The 21,458-nt window shown below is 44.3% G+C and overlaps 1 protein-coding gene across 3 annotated transcripts in view; it reads left to right on the top strand.

Moving 5' to 3' along the window:
- The first annotated feature begins 597 nt into the window (after positions 1-597).
- Positions 598-21,458, top strand: part of USP28 (ubiquitin specific peptidase 28) — a 53,564-nt gene continuing 32,703 nt past the window's right edge. For all 3 annotated transcript variants that reach the window (XM_075839742.1, XM_075839741.1, XM_075839739.1), the window contains exons 1-7: positions 598-790; positions 14,897-14,974; positions 16,376-16,508; positions 16,824-16,926; positions 17,717-17,870; positions 19,729-19,815; positions 20,693-20,830. In XM_075839742.1, the coding sequence (XP_075695857.1) occupies positions 635-790; positions 14,897-14,974; positions 16,376-16,508; positions 16,824-16,926; positions 17,717-17,870; positions 19,729-19,815; positions 20,693-20,830 (849 nt within the window). In that variant the 5' untranslated portion in view covers positions 598-634. The remainder of the gene's footprint in view (positions 791-14,896; positions 14,975-16,375; positions 16,509-16,823; positions 16,927-17,716; positions 17,871-19,728; positions 19,816-20,692; positions 20,831-21,458) is intronic.

Genomic DNA, 21,458 nt, shown 5'->3' with positions numbered 1-21,458 from the left:
TCCGTAAATACAGGTGGAATACGGGTGACAATGGACCGTATTTACGTGCACGGGTCCGTAAATATGGGTGGAATACGTGTGACAATGGACCCGTATTTACGCCAGTATTTATGGGAGGAAAAAAATACGTTTGCGTGCATGGAGCCTAAATCTATCCACAATCCAGGAGCTCAAGCTCAAAAAGTAAAAACATTTTTTTTAATAAAAACAACAACTACAAAGTTGTTCAAAACACCATGATAATTTGTTTTATCTAAAAATAAATAAATAAATAAATAAATAAATAGTGTTCAAAGGTTTACACAGTCTCTAAGAAATCAACTTGGATCACTCTCTCTCTCGCTCTCTCATCTAGGCAAAAGTATTTGGCCACATTGGAGAGTGCCATGGTCCCTACAGGTTGGACATCAGTGCTCTCAGTTGATGGGGTCATCATTGTCATTTTAATCAGAAGACCCAGTTGGAATTCCCCTCTAAACGCTGCGGGGCAGCAGAGAGCCGGACCTCGTGACGTCACTCCCTGACCTAGGGAAAGAACCCGCCGTACAAGTGTACAGGAAAGCGGGGCGGAGTCACACTAGTTAGTGGGCGGGGTTCTCTGCTGTGGGCGTGTCGTGCGGCGAGCGCTCGGGAGATGTCAGTGAGGACAGGAACACGCGGTCTCCCGGGAGTAATAATGACCGGTAATAACGTGACTGCGGAGCGACAACCCGATGACGAGGAAGAAGAAGAGGAGGAAGAAGAAGAAGAAGGGGAGACTGACGGGGAGAGCCGCTGTCCTCACTGCACGGTGAGGGCGGGGACGGACGGCAGAGGAAATGAGGGGGGAGGGAGTGCAGCGGGCATATAGAGCCTCGTTTTTACTCTGTGAGCGGCGGGTTATAACCGTTACATGCTTTATGATGTGTGTCCTCTGTCCATGTACTGCAGCCTGTTGTGGACTACAACTCTCAGCATGCGTTACCCGATCATTACGCTGTGAATCCGTGTCTGCTGTGTGACCGGGGCCTGGACTACAATGTAACTTGTGCTCTATTAATAGCGATGACCCTGTGCCCGGGCAGTGCCAGCCATGTATACACTTGTGTAGAAAGTTCACATGAGTTTAGGACTCCCCTCCCAATAAGAACAACTATTTCCTTAGTGTTGTACGGTAGTAGTTGTGATTCCTGCTGTCGGCCCCGGAGACACAATGAGGAGCTTCTCCTTGTAATAAGATGATCTGAATGTATTTCGTCACACAATATTTTGACACTGGGGAACCCCAAAATTGCACAAGGATGCGTGAAAGTGGCATGATGTGATCTGCAATGTCCGCACCATCTGTATATAGCTGTAGTTATCTGATAATGTCATGCGTTATACAGGCGGAATACAAGTTGGCGTGTAGTAAAGTCCTTAAAGGGGTTGATCAGTATTGTGACTCCGCTGTGTGCCTGCACTGACGGGTTGGGGCATCCTGGGACACCTACTATACGTTTGTGTCCGCCTTAATAGGGAATAGAGCGATTAATTCTGCATCCTGCGCTCTTTATGTGTCAGATGTGTCCTAATACACGACCTGTCGCTGGCAGGGGCCGCACCGCTTGAATACATTGTAGTACGTTATGTGGCTCCGCCGTGCTGTTTTGTTGTGTTCCATCCATGTGTTGGGAATCTGAGGACCTGGCGCCTCTCCCCCTGACACGTCTGTTTACTAAATAATTGTATTCCCCATGAAATAACCATTGTGGAACATCTTTTCAAGAACTCTGCGTTGTGCTGTCCCTCTGTTGTTCCTAATAGAAACGTACAAATTGACAACTGGGTGCTGCCATTCCACTTTTTAAAGGGTCGTGTCCCTACACAGTCTCGCTCTGTCAGCACTGATTGGACATTGTTAGTCTGTACAGAGACACTCTCAACTAGTAACAGCCAGTTGTTAATTTATTCATAAATTTGTAGGAGGAACAACAGAGGAACTGCGCAACGTAGAGTTCTAAGAAAAGATGCAACAGACTTTTTTTTTTTTTGTGTGTGGAATACGAGTATTAACTAAGACACAAAGGTGTCCGTGCCGTGGAACGACTCCACAAAAGGTAGGGCACGTCCTATTTTTTGCTTTATTCGGACTGTGCTCCCATACTTCAGCACGGGTGGCTGTCTGCGGCCGACCATCCCCGTAGTCGCAGATAATGATTATGGGCAGGCTCGTGTGCAGGGGGCCTAAAACAGACGTCAGAAGAGGTGAAAGGTCCTCTTGAAAGATGAAAGGATCACGGCAGTTCATTGTAAGCCTATGTTCACATGATGAAGATTTTGCTATGGAAGGTTTGTTGAGGGCCTTGGTAGGATTAGGTTAAAGGCTATTTTTTTTTTTCTTCAGCTTTTTGTGTTCTTAGGCACTTTTCTAATTGACTTATCCTCCGAATACGCCATTAATATCTGATTCGTCCGTGTCCGACTCCCGGAACCTCTCGACAATCATCTGTTTGCAGGGGCCGCGGTGCGAGTGCTGCTTCCCTTTCATAGCTGCTCTACTGTCAAGTGCTGACCTACTTGTGGCAGCGGTTCGACAGTGATTTAAAAAAAAAAAAAAAAAGAATAAAAATATCAGTGTGTTTGGTGCAACTTTCCAATTAGTTTTTATTAAAAATTCTTTTTACTTTGAGATACAGCTGCTTTGTATCCGGGAAGCTCCGACGGAACGCCAGAACTAGATGTGATAGATAACAGGTGGATCCTGCGTGTCAGAGACACACACAACCCGCTTCCACTGAACCCATCAATCCTGCGTACCAGGATTCAGCGCTAGATACAGCTGCTCTGTATACAGGATACAAAGCAGCTCTATCTCAAAAAGTAAAAATAATTTTTAATAAAAATTAATTTGAAAGTTGCACCAAACAAACTGATATATATATATATCTATATATATATCCTTTGAAAGGTGTACATAGCCTTTCAGTTCTACCAATATGACGATTGACCTCCTACAACAAGCTCATGTACATAAATAGAATATGTCAAATCCCAAAGCTATTGGAAAGTGACCGGTGTCTGCTAATTCCGACCAATGAATCAGATCTTCGCCTTGAAGTCTTTTCTTTATAATCCTCATGGGTTTTATCACCTACTGGCAAAAATTGGCGCTAATTCTCAGACCTCAGTATTGCAAAGTGATTCACGTAAAAAAACAAGTTTCACACTTGGGCACGTCTGATGGAGAACGTTTTGCTTTGCACTAAAGAGGCAGCAAGTTTTTAAATGTATTCTTCAGTTCTCAATGCTTGAAGTTACCAGCCCTACACCTGCCGTTGCTGTACCCTTGTGGCCTCATGACAACACTTCCAGCCTGTGCTCTGGGTTTATTCGGTGTTGTCATAAGGAAACCGTATAATCAGTGGCGTAACTATAGGGGTTGCAATTGTAACCAGGGCCCGAAGCCAGGGGGCCCCGTGGCCCCCTGCACCACATCAATGAAAAGTTACTATAGTAACTGGGGCCTATGTAATAAACTACACGGACCCCCATTACTATAGTAACTGACAGTACTTGTATTCCTCCTTCCCGAGTGCACCGGCCGTCCTGACGTCACCAACGCTATGCGCTGCGCACAACATCCCGACCCTGGATTAAGTCAGGACCTCCGCTGCGGCCGAAGAGGAGGGTACGTTTAATACCACGGTCTACTGGCGCTGATGGGTCGGGGCCCGCGAATCAGCTGTTTTGAAGGGGGTGCAGCGCTCGTACGAGCGCTACTTCGCCTTCATTCCGGTCACTTTCTCACACTGAATCGCCAACACGGACGTGTCAGCGGTTCAGTGTGAGAAAGTAAGGGAAATGAAGGTGAAGCAGCGCTGCACCCCCTTCAAAACAGCTGATTGGTGGGGGTCCCGGGAGTCGGACCCCGACCCATCAGCTATTCATGGCCTATCCTGAGGCTAGGCCATCAATGTTTAGGGACTGGACAATCTCTTTAAGCCTACTATGTGTTAGGCTTAGATACAGGACCGCAGCTTATACCGTATAAGATTACGGTCTGCTGGACCCTATACCTAAGCCTAAGGCCTTATTTACACGAACGTGCTTCACGTCCATGAAAATCACGCACGTCGCACGGACCTATGTAAGTGAATGGGGCCATTCAGACAGTCCGTGTTTTTCACGCAGCGTGTCCGCTGCGTGAAACTCACAGCATGTCCTATACTTGAGCAGTTTTTGCGCATCACGCACCCATTGAAGTCAACGGGTGTGTGAATATCACGCGCAGCACACGGAAGCATTTCCGTGTGTTGCGCGTGATTCGTGCAACAGTAGATCAAGAAATGAAGGGAAAATGAAAACCACTTCCTTCATTTCTTTTTCAAAACCGCGTGTCATAAGGATGGCATATGCGTGTAAATCACGCAGCCACGCACCAAACACTGATGACACACGGAACTGCAACGCGCAAAAAAAGGCTTAACACATGGTAGGCTTAGATACTGGGTCCAACAAACAGTATCACACATGCACATGGACCCTGTATCTAAGCCTACCGTATGTGTTAGGCTGTGTTCACATCAGTGTTGCCCTTCCGTCGAGGGGCTCCTGTCGGAGGTTTCTGTCGGTTAACCCTCAAAGGAACGGCAAACTGAAACCTCAGCTTCCGTTTCCCTCACCATTGATCTCCATGGTGATGGAAACGTTGCCAAAGGTTTCCGTTTGTCACCGTTGTGACGGGGTTCCATTGTTGTTGACGCAACCAATAGCGCAGTAGACTGACGATCACATGACCATGATCAGAATTTTATCTACAGAAAGTAAACAATGAATATTCCTACTGAATAACAACAAGCAGAGATCTTGCAAATTGTGAGGAATTAGTACAAAAAATGGATATTGGAAAATTGTATAACTTTTAATTATACAAAAAAACAACGTTCATTTGCTGAAAGCGAACAACCTCTTTACCAGAGCAGACGAACACCCAGTGATCTCTTTTCTATTCCTTCTATCACTGTAATCTAGCACTATGGGTATAGCGGCGCGCACGGCCTGTTATCTGGGGCAGACATTTGTGTGCTGTATTTCACAATAATTGGTGGCATGTTCTGCTGAAAACGAATAGGTGACTTATTGTGGGCAGAGCTTGTTGTCTGCAAAAAGTCCCAAATAGTTTGATAATCTGTCAGATCTCAGAAAAAAGCAATAGTCTCGAGAATGCGCAGAACGTTATAGCTCACAATAGAGATGCGTCTGGTTTTCTAAAGGGGTTCTCCGCTATGGACAGTTCCTATTTGTTACAAGGTTCCCTTGGCAATAAGCTGATCGCAAAGTGTCACCTGCCAGGACCCCCCCCCCCCCGATTAGCAGTTATCTGGGGAAAGAGGAAAATAGGCATTACATCGTGTCCATGTAATGTGCTGGGATCAATAGGCCCAGTTCACACTGAGTTTTTTTTTACACGGAATCCGCGTCGGAATCAGCGGCAAAATACGGCCGAACCGGCCTCCCATTGATTTCAATGGCAGCAAGAGGTGTTTTTGTTTTTTTTCTGCGGCTGTATTTAGCCGCTCACGGTAAAAATAAAAAAAAAGCTGCATGCTCTTTCTTGCTTCGATTCCGCCTCTGACCTCCCTTTGAAGTCAATGGGAGGCAGAGAAAGTGTTTTTCACTGCGTTTTTTGCCTGGGGCGCTCAAAAAACGTAGTGAAAATTTGCAGGCAGGTCAAAATCTGCCTTAGGCTGGGTTCACACTGAGTTTTTTGCAGGTGGAAAATCTGCCTCAAAATTCCGTTTTGGAATTTTGAGGCAGATTGTTCTCTGCCTGCACGCCAATTTGCGCCGCGGGCAAAAAACGCAGCGAAATACGCTTTCTCTGCCTCCCATTGATGTCAGAGGCGTAAACGCCTGAAGATAGGGCATGTCGCTTCTTTTTCCCGTGAGACGGTTTTTCCGCTCACAGTAAAAAACGCCTCCGCCTCCCATTGAAATCAATGGGAGGCATTTTCGGCCGTTTTTTGACGCGGTTTCCATGTCAAACTTGTCAAAAAACTCAGTGTGAACTCCCCCTTAAAATTCCTGAAGGAATTTTGAGGCAGATTTTTCTGCCTGCAAAAAAATCTTAATGTGAACAGGGTCTAAGAAGACCCAGCTCTGATACACGTACTGTAACGAGCCGTGCACTTGTGTGTCCATCACATGACATGGACAGAATTTTATCCACAAGAAGTAAACCATGAATGTTCCGACTGATTAACAACAAGCAGAGATCTTGGACACTGAGGTTTTATTACAAGAAGTCTATTGGAAAATGGTTCAACTTTTATTATACAAAAAATAACATTGATTTGCTGAAACCGGACAAGCACCTGAATCAGGGCTGGGCAAAATACTGTAGCCAATGAAAGTAAAGGGTCCTCTTATACGGCCTGACGTGGGCCGTGTAAACGAGCGCCGATCAACGAGACAGCTCGTTGTTCGGCGCTCGTTTGCTCCTTTCACAAGGAGCTATGGATGGGCATGAGCGCTTGTAAGGCTATGTTCACACGCACGGTTTTCAGACGTAATTCGGGCGTTTTACGCCTCGAATTACGCCTGAAAAAATGCCCCAAATACGCCTACAAACATCTGCCTATTGCCTGCAATGGGTTTTACGATGTTCTGTTCCCAACAGCTCCGTATTTTCAGACGTTTTTGCTCACTGCGTGTGAACATACCCTTACTCCGATCGCTCGTCCCCATACATTTCTATCATGTCAGCAGCAGGGAGATGTGCTGCTGACACGGATAATATTGTCGGCTGCATAAACGATACGATCAGCTGATGATCGAGTGTTTGCTCGTTCATCGGCTGATCGTTGCCCTATTTACACAAAGCAACTATCGGGAACGAGCGTATTGTGATCGCTCGTTTGCCTGATAATTGGCACATGAATGAGGGCCTTTGTTTTTGCCCATTGAGAAGAAAAATCCATGAACAACCTATATTACCCAATTGTGGAAGGCCATTAGGATATTCCTTGCCTTTCTTCAGTGACCGAATACAGATCCTATAAATACTGGAATTTGCTTTCCTGCTATTAGCTGAATCGCTCCTGCGTCTAAGGGGGATTGGTTTGGCTAATAGGTATATATTAGAAAATTGTTGTAATTGCAATGACCAAGTATATAAGTGAGTCCTCCCTTTAAGGTGTGAAGCTGTTATGGTAATGAGATGAAAACAATTCCTAGTCTTGGCGTGTCATGGTAATTGCAATTAAACTACCTTTCAAAATTTAGCTTAATCCATTTCTTGTCTGGAATTCTTCAAAAAGAGTCACCCGGCATCAACTCAATATCCATAGCGAGCTGGAGGCCTCAGGACATCTATTTATCATATTAAACAAAACTACTTTCCAGATTCTTCCAAATGAATTCAGGCAGCAGTTATTTCTTGAGGGAGTAACCATCGTGGTCGGCAGCCAAATTACACTGAATGATCATATTTTACATTGAATAAATGGTGCTTTTACGTATTTTATCTGCTGAGGGGCTTGGCCTAAGCAAAGGGGGTGGAGCTTGACAATCTCTGTTCTACTGTAGACAGAGGGGGAGGCTCCTGCTGCAGCCAGTTGTCTTAGGTTTTAGGCTGGGTTCACACACACTATTTACGGACGTAATTCGGGCGTTTTAGCCCCGAATTACGTCCGAAAATGTGGCTCAAAAGCGTCGGCAAACATCTGCCCATTCATTTGAATGGGCTTTATGATGTTCTGTGCAGACGGTCATTTTTTTTTACGCGCCGCTGTCAAAAAAGACGCCCGCGTCAAAGAAGTGCCTGTCACTTCTTCAGACGTAAATGGACCCGTTTTCCATTGACTCCATGGAAAAACAGCTCCAATTACGTCCGTAATTGACGCAGCGAAAGACGCCTGCACATGCCATTACGGCTGAAATTACGGAGCTGTTTTCTCCTGAAAACAGCACTGTAATTTCAGCCGTAACGGACGCTGCCGTGTGAACATTCCCTTATTCAGACGGCCGTGTTCGGTACGTGATATACGTATGTGTGTCGGCCGTATTTCCTGGACTGACCACAGTTCAGGGAGCCAGTCTCCTAGCATCATAGTTATCTATGATACTAGGGATCCCTGCCTTCCCGTGGGACTACTGTCCCGCACTGTAATCATGTTTTCAGTACGGAACAGTATTTCCGTGGAGAGGCAGGGACACATAGATAACTATAATTGTAGGAGCCCGGCTCCTTGAACTGTGGCCAGTCCAGGAAATTTGGCTGACAAACTGTCTGTATATCACAGTCCGAACACGGCCGTCTGAATAAGGCCTTACAGTCAGAAACAGGATTGTGAGGAGAAGGACATGGCTGATCTGTGCTGTATGCTAATCACCACTAGGGGCGGTGATGCTATCGACCAGTCACGCACTCCAGCCTCCAAACCCGCCCGTGATTGTCCTTCCCATTGTCTTCTCTGTCACTACCAGCTTCCTTGAACTGTTGCCTGTACTCCGGGCATCCGCAATGCAGCGAGGTGTACTCTGCCTGTTTGTTCACTGTAAGGCTGGGTTCACACGACCTATTTTCAGACGTAAACGAGGCGTATTATGCCTCGTTTTACGTCTGAAAATAGGGCTACAATACGTGGGCAAACATCTGCCCATTCATTTGAATGGGTTTGCCGACGTACTGTGCAGACAACCTGTCATTTACGCGTCGTCGTTTGATAGTTGTCAAACGACGACGCGTAAAAATACAGCCTCGTCAAAAGAAGTGCAGGACATTTCTTTCAGACGTAATTTGAGCCGTTCTTCATTGAACTCAATGAAGCACAGCTCAAAATTTACGGCTGTCAGAGAAGCCTCGCAAAATGCGAGGAGGAGCATTTACGTCTGAAACGAGGCAGCTGTTTTCTCCTGAAAACAGTCTGTCTTTTCAGACGTAAAAGCCTGCTACCATATGCACATACCCTTAGGGTATATTCACACGACCTATTTTCGGCCGTAAACGCCCGAAAAACGTCTGGAAATCCGTTCTGACGAAGCGTTTTTTTACACGTAAAAAAACGGCCGTGAAAAAGAAGTGCAGGACACTTCTTTGGACGTTTTTGGAGCCGTTTTCCATAGACTCTATTGAAAAAAGCTCCTAAAACGGCCGTAAAAAACGCAGTGAAAATCGCGAGTGGCACAAAAAACGTCTGAAAATAAGGAGCTGTTTTCTCTTGAAAACAGCCTCCGTATTTTGAGACTTTTTTGACTCTGCGTGTGAACATACCCTTACACACACATGCCCGGCGGGTACAAGGCAATAGCAAATCCACGAGAGTTGGAGGCGGCTGGTTGTGACAGAACGGCCAAGGGGAAGGACAATCAAACCGGGAAAGTCGGGTTTGGATACCGGACTGCATGACAGAGGTACTGCTCCCATGACTTCTCTATGGTAAGTAGCATACAGCGGATGCCGCTGATTTACTAGATTTTGCTGTGTCGGAAAAAACCTATAGGGTCTTGTTTGGAGACCTTGTCAGGTCATGTTTGTGATACTCGGTGTTTTCAGCAGGATGTTTTGTGTTTGCTATTTCATTGTAGTACATTGGATTTTGAGGTTTGCAGGGTTTGAAATTTTTAACATTTTATTATTTTTTTTCTCTATATTTTACTTTGCCACGACCCTTCCGGGCCATGTAAATAAATAAGAACAAGTGGTGACACATAGCACAGCTGTCCATCCGGAAGAAGATGGATGAATTCTGCCCAATATCATCGCTGCAGTCCAGTGAGGACAGGCTGGCACCTCATTGTGAAGCAGGAATGACAAACACAAATGGCATGTGCAACCGACCTTAAAATAGCTCATCAAGTTCATTTGCATTCTCTCGCCTCCTTATATGTCCCAGTGCACGTAACGACCCAGGACGTTTCTAGTCGCTGACATCTGAATCCTCAAAAGCCATTCTGTCTGCTCTGACAGCTTGACGAAGCTGCTGCTGGTCGTCCGGTAGAAGTGAAAAGTCCCATTCAGTGCGGTCATCAATACAAATACAACGTTTCCTATATTACAATTGAAATCCTTGTTTATTCAAAATAAAAAATAAAAAAAAAGTATGTGTATATAAATGTGTTCAATATATAATGTGTACATATCATATATGATGTGTGTGTATAATATATTTATATTTTATAAAGAGTTACCGTGTTCTATGATTTCTAAGACTGTGTGTAGCAATAACCACTCTGAGTAAATGGGCAAAACTATTGCACTATTCTTTTATTATTTCTTTGTGCCGTACATATACGTCATCTACTGGGGCTTGTTGGCGCAGAATGCCATACATGTACTTCATTCTGTTTGCATGGGCATGACTGTGCTTGACCGCCGGGCTTCCGCTGCAATGCTCGTTTAACCCCTTAAATGCGCGATTAATAGCGACTGCGACATTTAAGTGGCTTGACAGAGGGCGATGGGTTGCCATGGCAGCCAAGGTCCTAATAAAGAGAGACAGTAATGTTTTGATGTAGGGTGTTCACCAAATCATTATATCAGCGATCAAATCCTCGCATTGTGAGGTCCACTAGAGGGGTTAAAAAAATAAATAAAGTAACTGCACAGAAAAGAAAAAAAAGTTAAAGAGGCTCTGTCACCAGATTTTGCAACCCCTATCTGCTATTGCAGCAGATCGGCGCTGCAATGTAGATTACAGTAACGTTTTTATTTTTAAAAAACGAGCATTTTTGGCCAAGTTATGACCATTTTTGTATTTATGCAAATGAGGCTTGCAAAAGTACAAGTGGGCGTGTATTATGTGTGTACATCGGGGCGTGTTTACTACTTTTACTAGCTGGGCGCTCTGATGAGAAGTATCATCCACTTCTCTTCAGAACGCCCAGCTTCTGGCAGATCACGCTGTGACGTCACTTCCCCAGGTCCTGCATCGTGTCAGACGAGCGAGGACACATCGGCACCAGAGGCTACAGATGATTCTGCAGCAGCATCGGCGTTTGCAGGTAAATCGATGTAGCTACTTACCTGCAAATGCTGATGCTGCTGCAGAATCAACTGTAGCCTCTGGTGCCGATGTGGCCGACACGATGCAGGACCTGTGAGTGACGTCACAGATCTGCACTGCCAGAAGCTGGGCGTTCTGAAGAGAAGTGGATGATACTTCTCATCAGAACGCCCAGCTAGTAAAAGTAGTAAACACGCCCCGATGTACACACATAATACACGCCCAGTTGTACTTTTACTTTTCAACACGCCCACTTGTACTTTTGCAAGCCTCATTTGCATAAATACAAAAATGGCCATAACTTGGCCAAAAATGCTCGTTTTTTAAAAATAAAAACGTTACTGTAATCTACATTGCAGCGCCGATCTGCTGCAATAGCAGATAGGGGTTGCAAAATCTGGTGACAGAGCCTCTTTAAATAAAATCATTCTGTCCATAAAAAGTGCTTTTATTTTGTCAAAGTGTTTATCGCTGCAATTTCAACGACTAGAACAATAAAGTTAAGATGTTAATTAGAACGCATGGTGGATGCCATAAAAAAAACACACCAAGAAGGATGCTGGAACTGGGTCCCCGCCCCCAAAAATAAAATAAGTCAATCAATAAGTCTGATGTATCCCAAAATTTTACCAATGAAAACGACATCTCATCCCGCAAAAAAACAAGCCCACAAACTGCTACAGTGACCTAAAAATAATGGCTCCTAGAATGCATAATCTGTTTTATTGCGCAGAAGTAGTAAAACCATCAAATAAAACCTACACGTATTTGGTATTGCCGTAATTAGACTGACTCATAGACAATACGTATGTAATTGCTGGTTTTCTTTTTTTTTTTAAAAAAAGGTGAATAAATAAGTTAAATATACCCCAAAATGGTGTGATTGAAAAACACAACAACAAAAAAAAGAAACCCCTCATACAGCTATGTTGATGGAAAAATAAAAAGTTATGGCTCTTGCAATGCGAGGATGAAAAAACAAAAAAGAATGCTTGGTCCTTAAAGGGAATATGTATGTAGTTTTATTAATTAGATTTAAGTATACAGAATTATTTGGACAGTGACAAGTTTTGGCATTTTTGAATATACAGTTATATAATCAATATGGGCTTAAAGTGCAGATTCTGTTTTAATTTGAGGGTATTCACATCCTAATTTGAGGAAGGGTTTAGGAATTACAGCTCTTTAATATGTAGCTGCCTCTTTTTCAAGGGACCAAAGGTAAATGGACAATTATCTCAAAAGCTATTTAATGGGCTGCATGGACTATTCCCTTGTTAATCCATCATCAATTAAGCAGGTAAAAGGTGTGGAGTTGATTCCAGGTGTGGTATTTAGAAGCTGTTGCTGTGAACCCACAACATGAGGTCAAAGGAGCTCTCAATGAAAGTGAAACAGACCCTGAACAGTCAATGGGGCGTTTCTAACTAACTAAAATGCAAGGGGGCGTGATGTCTTTGCTCTGACACTGTCCAATCAACGGCGGACAGTGTCAGGGCGACTTGCGCTGTGTTCGCTCACCGCGAGAACACAGACTTGGTGGTTGTGCTGCAGATAGCGTGTGCATGTGTACGCGCACGGCCGTTCGCGAGCACATCGAAAGTAAGTAGATCTCCTTATCTCCTTCTCCTCGTCTTTGCTTCTCCTCGTCTCTTCTCGTTCCGTGGCGGCGGGAGTGGTGATGTCGATATGCGAGCGAACGGCCGTGCTCGCATGCGTGAGGGCGCGCGCACGCTATCTGCAGCACAAACACCAAGTCTGTGTGTGTTCTCGCGGAAGGGAGTACAGCGCAAGCCGCACTGACACTGTCCACAGCTGATTGGACAGTGTCAGAGCGAAGACATCACGCCCCCTTGAAAACAAACTAACAAAGTATAAGGCTACGTTAACACGACCGTGAAAGAAGGCCGTGTGACGGCCATTTTCAGAACAATGAAGTTCTATGGGTGTATTCACATGGCCGCTTTTTAGTGGCCCTTGAATATTGGTCGTCAAAAAATAGTCCTATTTTTTTGGCCGTTTTCATGGTCAGACGGCTCTCATAGAAGTCAATGGATCAGTTTTTACCGGCCGTTTTTAGGAAACAATCCTTGTAACGGCTTGTAAAATCTGATCCTGGCCGAGGAATCCCCACACATAGCGCTACTTTGAGCGCTGAGCCCAGGGAAGCCCTTGACATTATTGTCCATATAAGGACAGTGATGACGGGCTTTCAACAATGGAATCCCCGGCCAGAGCATCGCAGGATCTCTAGCCTGGGACTTCAGTATTGTAGATCGCACTCCCCATCCCATCGCAGATAGCGCCACCGTAGCTTCCTGTAGGAGCGGAATCCCTGGCGGCCAGACCCCGCTCTGGCATGGGATTCCGCTGCTGGAGAAGCCTCTAGCCTCACTATATATGGACAGTGGCATCAAGGGGTTACTCCTGGAGCGGAATCCCTGGTCCGCTCTGGCAGGGGATTCTGCTCTTGACAGACATCAGGGGTTCCGTCCATGAGGAATGCCCGGCAAGAGGGATTCCGTTCCTACAGTGGTGATATCTACACTGGAGGGGGTGGTATCTACAGGGGAGTTGGCGCACACCCCTCATATAGCACCATCTACAGGGGTCACTGTGGCGCTATCTACATGGGCACTATGTGGGCTCTGGCACTATCTACAATGGGCACTGTCACTATATATGGCCACTGTGGTATTATATTGGCAATGTGGCACTATCTACAATTGGCACTATGTGGGCACTGTGGCATTATATGGGCACTGGTACTATGTGGGCACTGGCCCTATGTGGGCATTATTTACAGTGGGCAGTGTGGCACTATATACAGGGACATTGCAGCACTATCTACATGGGCACTGTGGGGTTTTTTTGGCGGTTGGGGGAAGAAAACTGGCAAATGAAATCCATCCTTCTTTAGGTTTATCATGGCAGTTACAAAAAAAACAAACGGCCGTTAAAAATGGACAGACGGACTGGAAATGGATGAAAATTTAGAGACACTGATGCAAAATGGCCATGAAAAATGGACAGTTGATCAGTTTTTAATGGCCATTTTTTTTTAACTGTTGTGTGAATGTAGCCTAATGGAAAGATTTGTACCTCTTCTGTGTTTTGGACCCAGTCCTGATGAGAAAATACTGGCATGTGAAAGAGGCCTAAGGCTATATTCACACAGCGGATTTGGGCGGTGGTAAAGTGCAGTGCGGATTTAAAGGGAAGTCCACGACTAAAATCCACGCATTATTGACGTATTTTTGATGGGGATTTCTAGTTCTGCAGAGATTAGCCAAATTCAATTGGATTTCAAATCCACGTAGAAAAATTCCCATAGAAAACAATGGGAGGCAGAATCCACATTGAAATTCTGGTGTGTGAACATAGCCTAAAGGCCCTTTTACACTGGGCAATTATCGGGCAGATAAGCGTTCATAGAAGGCTTGTTGCTAATAATTTCCCTGTAAACAGGGCGCCATCAGCAGATAAACGAGTTCGTTCATCTCCTGATCGTATTGTTTAAAAAACCCTGAAATGTGATAGTTGTCGGTAGTACATCTCCATGTGCAAACGGGGAGACTCGCTGCCGACGTGATGATCATGTATGGGGACGAGCGATCAGAGAAACGACCGCTTGTCCCCGTCCATAGCTCCTTGTGACTGGAGCAAACGAGCGGTCTCGTTGATCTGCGCCCGTTGCACTGGCCAAAATTGGCCGGTGTATTAGGGCTTTATGGCCCAAGCATGTCCACACGTAAAAATTGCACATTCAGTGTTTTACTCCTTATGTCTACTACCATTGTAGTCACATGGATTTTATGTATTATCCATGCTCTGTATTTCTAGATTTTGTAATGGATATGGCCAGAATAAGCCCTGCAGTTTTTATATTGTTACTTTTATTTTAATCGTTTTATTTTCCTCATGTTTCAGGACAGTCAAATGCTGATCTACCAACTGAAGGAGATTACAGGGATTCAAGATACAACTTTTCTGAGTGAAGCACTTAAGGTCAGTTTTTTTTAGATCTAGAATTTAGCAATATAGTTCTAGTTGGGGGATTGGTTGATGAGAGAAGTTTTTTTCATAAATACAACAATGTTTTAGGTGAATTTAAGAAACTTTACAATTGACTTTAAAGGGGTTTTCCAATAAGAGGCATTTATGACATATCCACAGGATATGTCATAAATGTCTAGAACGGGGCCCCCTACTAAAATTTGTTCTGCCGCTCTGTGTTGCGGCTGAAGCACGTGAATTACGACCATGAATTTGGAAACCGCGCGACTCACTGAGCTACGCGGTTTCCGTAAGTCCCATAGAACTGAACGGTAGTTACGCAGCTTCTGTAATTGCCATTCACTACGACGGGAGTTACGGAAACTGCGTAGCTCAGCGAGCTGGGCTGTTTTCTTAACTCCTGACCATGTAGTCAGGAAGTGGCCGGAAGGCAGCAGCAGCAGAAAAAGTTAGGGGGCCTCGTTCTAGAGATAGGTGTGGGACCTGCATCTATTTGACATTTTACATATCGTGTGGAAATGTCATAAATGTGTGGCATCTTACTCCGAGTAGTTTATTAAGACTGGTGTTTAACACACCAGTCTTACCAGTCTTGATAAATCTCCCCCGCAGTTTAGGCTGCGGACAGATGTTTGTCTTTAGGAACAAATGAATAGCTCTACGCAATTTTAGTTGTTTTGGTTTTTTTTTTTTTTTTTATTCCGCATCATGCTCCCAGTTGTGGCCTTTTTATGACGTCTATGGAGAAAAAAACTCAACCAAAAAAAACACGGATTTTAATGATTCAAGCGTAAGGCCCTGTTCACACAGTTTTTTGCCACGGCCAAAATGGACTCCCATTGATTTCAATGGGAGGTGGAGGCGTTTTTTTTTACCGCGAGAAAAAAAGACCCGCTTGCGGGAAAAAAGCATCATGCCTATCTTGAGGCGTTTTCCGCCTGAAAAACCCCATTGAAATCAATGGGAGAGGAGTTTTGTGCCGCGTTTTTTTATGCCTTTTTTTATGCGGTTTTCGGCAAGAAAAAACGCTCGCGGTTATTCCATCTTTCTGTTGAAGATAGCTTAAAAAAAACGCGGCAAAAAACGCGTGTGGTTCAAAACTACTTAAAAGAAAAAACTGAGCTGATTTTTCCAGGCAGAATTTTCTGCCTGCAAAAAACTCCATGCGAACAGGGCCTAATAAATAGCCTATTTATAATAATAACAGTATTTAGCAGAAAAGTATTTGTGTTTCCTGTGGCTTCCCTGCTTAACTAGTGGTAAATTTGTAAAAGTAGTGATTTTTTTTTTTTTTCACTAATGCTTTTCTTAAATATCTGTTTAATGGGTCTCCATTGTGACAAACTTCTGCGCTACTACATGTGATGACGTTTTCCCCCTTCTGCATCATAGGCCAGTAATAATGACATTACACAAGCTGTTGGCCTTCTCACCGATGAATGTGCTAAGGAGCCAGGTACCAGCGTGCTCGCTTCCGAGTCATCGAATTCTGAGGAAAGTGCTACAGATATTCAGGAAACAAGTGGTACGTTCTCATCTGATGTCTTGTATTCGTATTAGGACATGGTGCGTAGTATATTGGATGTGATTGGAGACGGTCACTACCAGATTGCAGAGTCCTGCTTTATTATATCATCGCTATGTCGGCATCTACACATTAGATAATTGCTTGGTTACTTATTCCCTATTGTCGTCATCCTTTCCCTGACCGCCGCGTATAGGCCTGCACATTATTATGACATATTAGGGAATGGTTTATACTTGCAGGTATTTTGTCTCGCCTGTTCTTCGTATATTACCAGAATAGCCTCCTTTTGTACTATGTCCTCTTTTTTATCAGGTGTGGTTGACGCAATGCATGATAAAGATGACCTTCAGGCAGCAATCGCGCTCAGTTTACAAGAGGCCGCAAATCATCAGCTGGAGGCGAGAGATTCTAACCGGTAGGAAATACTCAAGTTTTCTTGCAGTGACTGTAAGGCCCTGTTCACACGGAGTAGTTTGACGATTTTTTTGACGCGGAGACCACTCCGCAAAACTCATCGAAATCCAGGCGAAAAGGAGGCGGTTTTCTCCCGCGAGCAGTAAAACTGCCTCGTGGGACAAAGAAGGGACGTGCACTTTCTTCGCGCGGTTACGCCTCTGACCTCCCATTGACATCAATGGGAGGCAGAGAGAGCGTATTTCGCTGAGTTTTTTGCCCAAAGCAGTGAGTGGGCACGAGCAAAAAACGCGGCGATAATCGCAGCAAACGGCGTGCAGGAAGGTCAAATTCTGCCTCAAAACGCCTAACGGACCCCTACCGATCCTGAGAAGGGGCCACAGCACTGGTTTGGCCCTGCGTCCCCTTCACCGTTCACGTGAATGAGGCCATGTTGCAGTTGCCTGCAGACTTTTGTGGCTCGCATAGTGAGATGTGGTGATTCGGTGGTCCCGTGACACTATAGTAGATTACTAATGGCAATTTGTCATTACAAACATTGTTCTAACAATCCTATTTTACTGGGCACCATTTTGCTCTTTTTTTTTTTTCCTTCGGATATTTATTGACGGACACAAGATTTTCGTTGGTGGATCATGCCCACAGTTCATGGTTGCTGGCAGATATGTCCAAGACTGCTATGGGAGTAATAGCAATTGCACTTTGCGTTGTTTGTCTCCCTCAGTTTTTGCATATTTGTGTTATATTTTATTGAAGGTCTATATAACGTATGTTGTGCACTTTCGACCCAGTGACCACATTCATGAAAATAAAAGCCGTTCTAAGAGGAAACGCTGTGAAGTGTGGGGGGACGTTCCTAACCCTAACGACTTGCGAAGGAATGGCGACTGGCCTGTAGGACTGAAGAACATTGGGAACACCTGCTGGTTTAGTGCAGTAATACAGGTACAACCACTATTGCTGTCAATGTTTTTTTTTTTTTGTTTTAAATAGGAGGAAATATAGATTTATTTATTTCTTCTTTTTTTTTTCTTTTGCTAAATTTTATATTTTGTGTGATCCCTAACTGGAGCCTTATTGAAATCAATGAGCCAAATCAGAACTGAATCCACTAAAAATGGGTCCTTGTGCTGTTGTTCATGCAATTCTCTAATATATTGTCAGAGGTAGAGTATAATGTTGCCTGTTCACATGTACAGGTTATGTTTATTTTTATGGGAACAGGGCTTCTGGCTCCAGCTCCAAACCCACCCAAAAAAGACGTTTAAAAAGTCTGGTAGCCAGATGCTGATCAGGTTTATCGGGCTATCGAAAGGTCTGCAAATTGAAACTCCTGGATAGAAGTTGTGGATTCCGACGTTTACGACCCTGTGGTCCAATCTCATGCCTTTTAATACCGGATAATCTGGTGCTGGACCAGTGAACTGCAATGGAGTTTAATTATTTTGAGAGTTTGCTGCATAATGTTGTAACACATATAGGGGTTTTCCTATAATCGACAAGTTCCAGTTGCATCGATTTAAATGGGTAGACCCAGAATCACCAATTATCACCTATCCAAAGCATGGTGGATAATTGTCTGATAGCTGGGGGGCCCACCGCTGTGACCCCAACCGATCGCAAGTATGAGGTCTCAAACCCCCGTTTCCTCGTCACTACCCAACTGCGATGAGGATATTGAATGGAGCGCTGGTCGAGCATGTGCGCTGCTTCTCCATTTAAAGTCCATGGGAATGACAGAAACCGCTGAGTACATTGCTCAACTGTGTAGTCCATCCCATTAGACGTTGAATAAAGTGGCGTGAGCATGCTCGACCGCCGGTCCATTCAAGCTACGCCTCGCTGTGGGAATTACAGTGAGGAGAATCTGAGGGTTCGGGACCCCGGTTCTCACTATGGGTGGGGACCCAGCGATCAGATAATTATCACCTATCCTGTAGATAGGTGGTGATTGACCATTCAGAGACCACCCTTTTAAATCGCTGCAATAGGAACAGAGTCTTTTCTTTTTCTATTTCCCTTTTTGTTGTCGAGAGATCAGCTCCGTGTCTACAGTTGTGCGACTATTAAGGATCCCGTAAAATGTACGACTCTCCTAATTGCTAATTACGTTACTTAGTTGGAGTGGGACATTAACTGAAGGAAAGCAGTGAACATTTAAAGTTTAGGTTCAGCGCTATCTTTCTAATTCCTCCGAGATTGAATTCTTAGCACTGACTGTTCAATTGTTGTTTACACTATTTGATTGCTAAACGGAAAAGCGAGGGAACGCCACAGTGTGGGGGTGCTGAGTGACTCGGGATTGGCACTGAGCTCTCCGGTTTTCTTCTTAAATTGAAAGACTGTGTTTTAAACTGGTTGGTTGGCGTTAGTGGTGCTCAATTAAAATCAAGCGTTTTACTAGGTTTCCTGGGTGCGCGTGATGAGAATAAGCCATAGTTAGAAATACGGTCTGCAACTTGATTGGTTTCTTGCTGTTTAGTAGCGTGACTCAGAGATAGAAATAACCCCTTCAGTTTGATTGGTTCCCAGCTGAGTATTCCACAGAGCTCCTCTCAGAGCGGCAATAATGTGGAAACCTAAACTACCAATTAAAACGAACGCTTGTTTTCTTTATTTAAAACGGTGAGGTTTACTTAAAGCCTGAGCAACAGAAAAGTCTGGCCCATAGAATACAGGCTGGACTGCTGCGGTGCTGCGATGGTTAAAGACGCCTTTACTAACGATCTTCCTTGTTGCGATCTTAATGATCGACTGTATCTTTTCCTTTGTCAGTTATTATGTTTCTTTTTACGTTTCTCAGTCGCTCTTCCATCTGCCTGAATTCCGTCGACTTGTCCACAGCTACAGTATTTCCCAAAGCATGCTTGAGCGGTGTCGAAGTCGCAGTGTAAGTATATTTTTGTACAGCTCTGAGCATTAAAGCACAAATCCCAGCACCGGGCACGATCGTCAGTAGGACGCAGCTGTACTGATAAGTAACAGGTGTGCTCTGTGGCATGTAGAAATAGATCCTTCCATCTAAGGCCTTGACACAGCGTGGGCACACACGTGAAACGGCTATGGGCTAACACTCCACATCCCGTCGCCGCTTTATCCTAATAATGAAAAATACATTTTTACCAAATGGTGAGTGACGTGGATTTTTCTTTTTACTATTTCGTCATCAATTTGATCCGGTCATGCACAACCAGATTTCATTTTTAACATTTTTTATATTCAGGCATGAGTGCTGTCTACTACTTTTCCTTGTCTATACTATTTATTGCAATGATTTAATCTTCTAATATAAACTATTGAAATTCACTCCTTGGGAGCTGATCTCGGGGATAATAATTACCAGTATTTACTATACACCATACATCCTTACATTCCCCTGCCCTGACCAATCTCACTGCCCATAATTGAAATTCAGTAGAGTGTGGGTTAATAAACTAGAGTACTCTATGAGCTATTTTAAGAAACCTTGTATACCGCGTGGTATACATTTTTTTTAATATATATATATTTTTTTGCGAGATGCCTCTGCATAGGAAAGCATCATTGGCTACGCTTTTCTAAATAGCAAAAAATAAAAGGTATACCAACGAATGTTGGCTCGACGGAGGCCAAAAGGACACGGCTGGCTGAATGAAGCCCTATGGATACGTTTGGCATATTCGCTGATCGCTTCTCCCAGATTATAAACCAAACATATGGCTCAAACGCAGGGTTAACAGAGCCTTAGCGGGTTGCAGATGATCATACAGAGTCATGTTTTGTTCCAGGAAAAAAGAAACATTGCTTTTATGCAAGAACTCCAGTGTCTCTTTGCCCTAATGGTTGGATCAAATAGAAAATTTGTTGATCCTTCTGCTGCCCTGGAGCTGTTGAAGGATGCGTTTCTGTCCGCGGAAGCTCAGCAGGTAAGGAAGCACGCGGCACGTCGTATTGCTGGGTGCAATCGTTTATTGCAGCTTGTTTGTTCAGATGAGTTTTAAGACACTGGTAAAAAATCTTGCACTGATAGATGTTATTTACCTGAATTAGTAGTGTAAAGTAATTTTGTCTGTAGCAGTCCACATCAAATGACTGATCTTCCATTCTAATATGACTCTCCAGACTGGGAGGGGGTTTCGGGAGTCGTAGTCAGTGTAAAAAAAATAAATATGAAATTTAACTGGCATGTTGTTGGCAGAATTTTGCCGCAAATGGAAGTTGGGGAGGGGGTGGCAACTCTATTCACTTCCTGTCTCACAGTAGGCGACGGTCCCGGCGCTTGGACTTCTTCTTATCGGACATTTATGCCAATTCATCGGAGTACCCCTTTAAGCCACAGGTTTCTTCCTTAAAAATTCTTCTCTTGCAGCAAGCACGCTGCCTCATGTAAACTGCGCTAGCGCAGTTGGGTGTAGCTGTCACATGACTGCTGCAAGGGACCGCACACAGGGCAGAATCTATAATCTAGACCAATGAATAACTTCTTTCCAACATGTTCCTGTCCATGCTGCCGGAAACCCCTTTTGAATATTGTATAAAATAGCCTTTTAATGT

The sequence above is a fragment of the Rhinoderma darwinii genome, chromosome 10 (genome assembly GCF_050947455.1).
Source record: "Rhinoderma darwinii isolate aRhiDar2 chromosome 10, aRhiDar2.hap1, whole genome shotgun sequence".
NCBI lineage: Eukaryota > Metazoa > Chordata > Amphibia > Anura > Rhinodermatidae > Rhinoderma > Rhinoderma darwinii.
The sequence above is the reverse complement of the archived record's forward strand: the minus strand, read 5'-3'. Positions and strand labels throughout refer to the sequence as shown.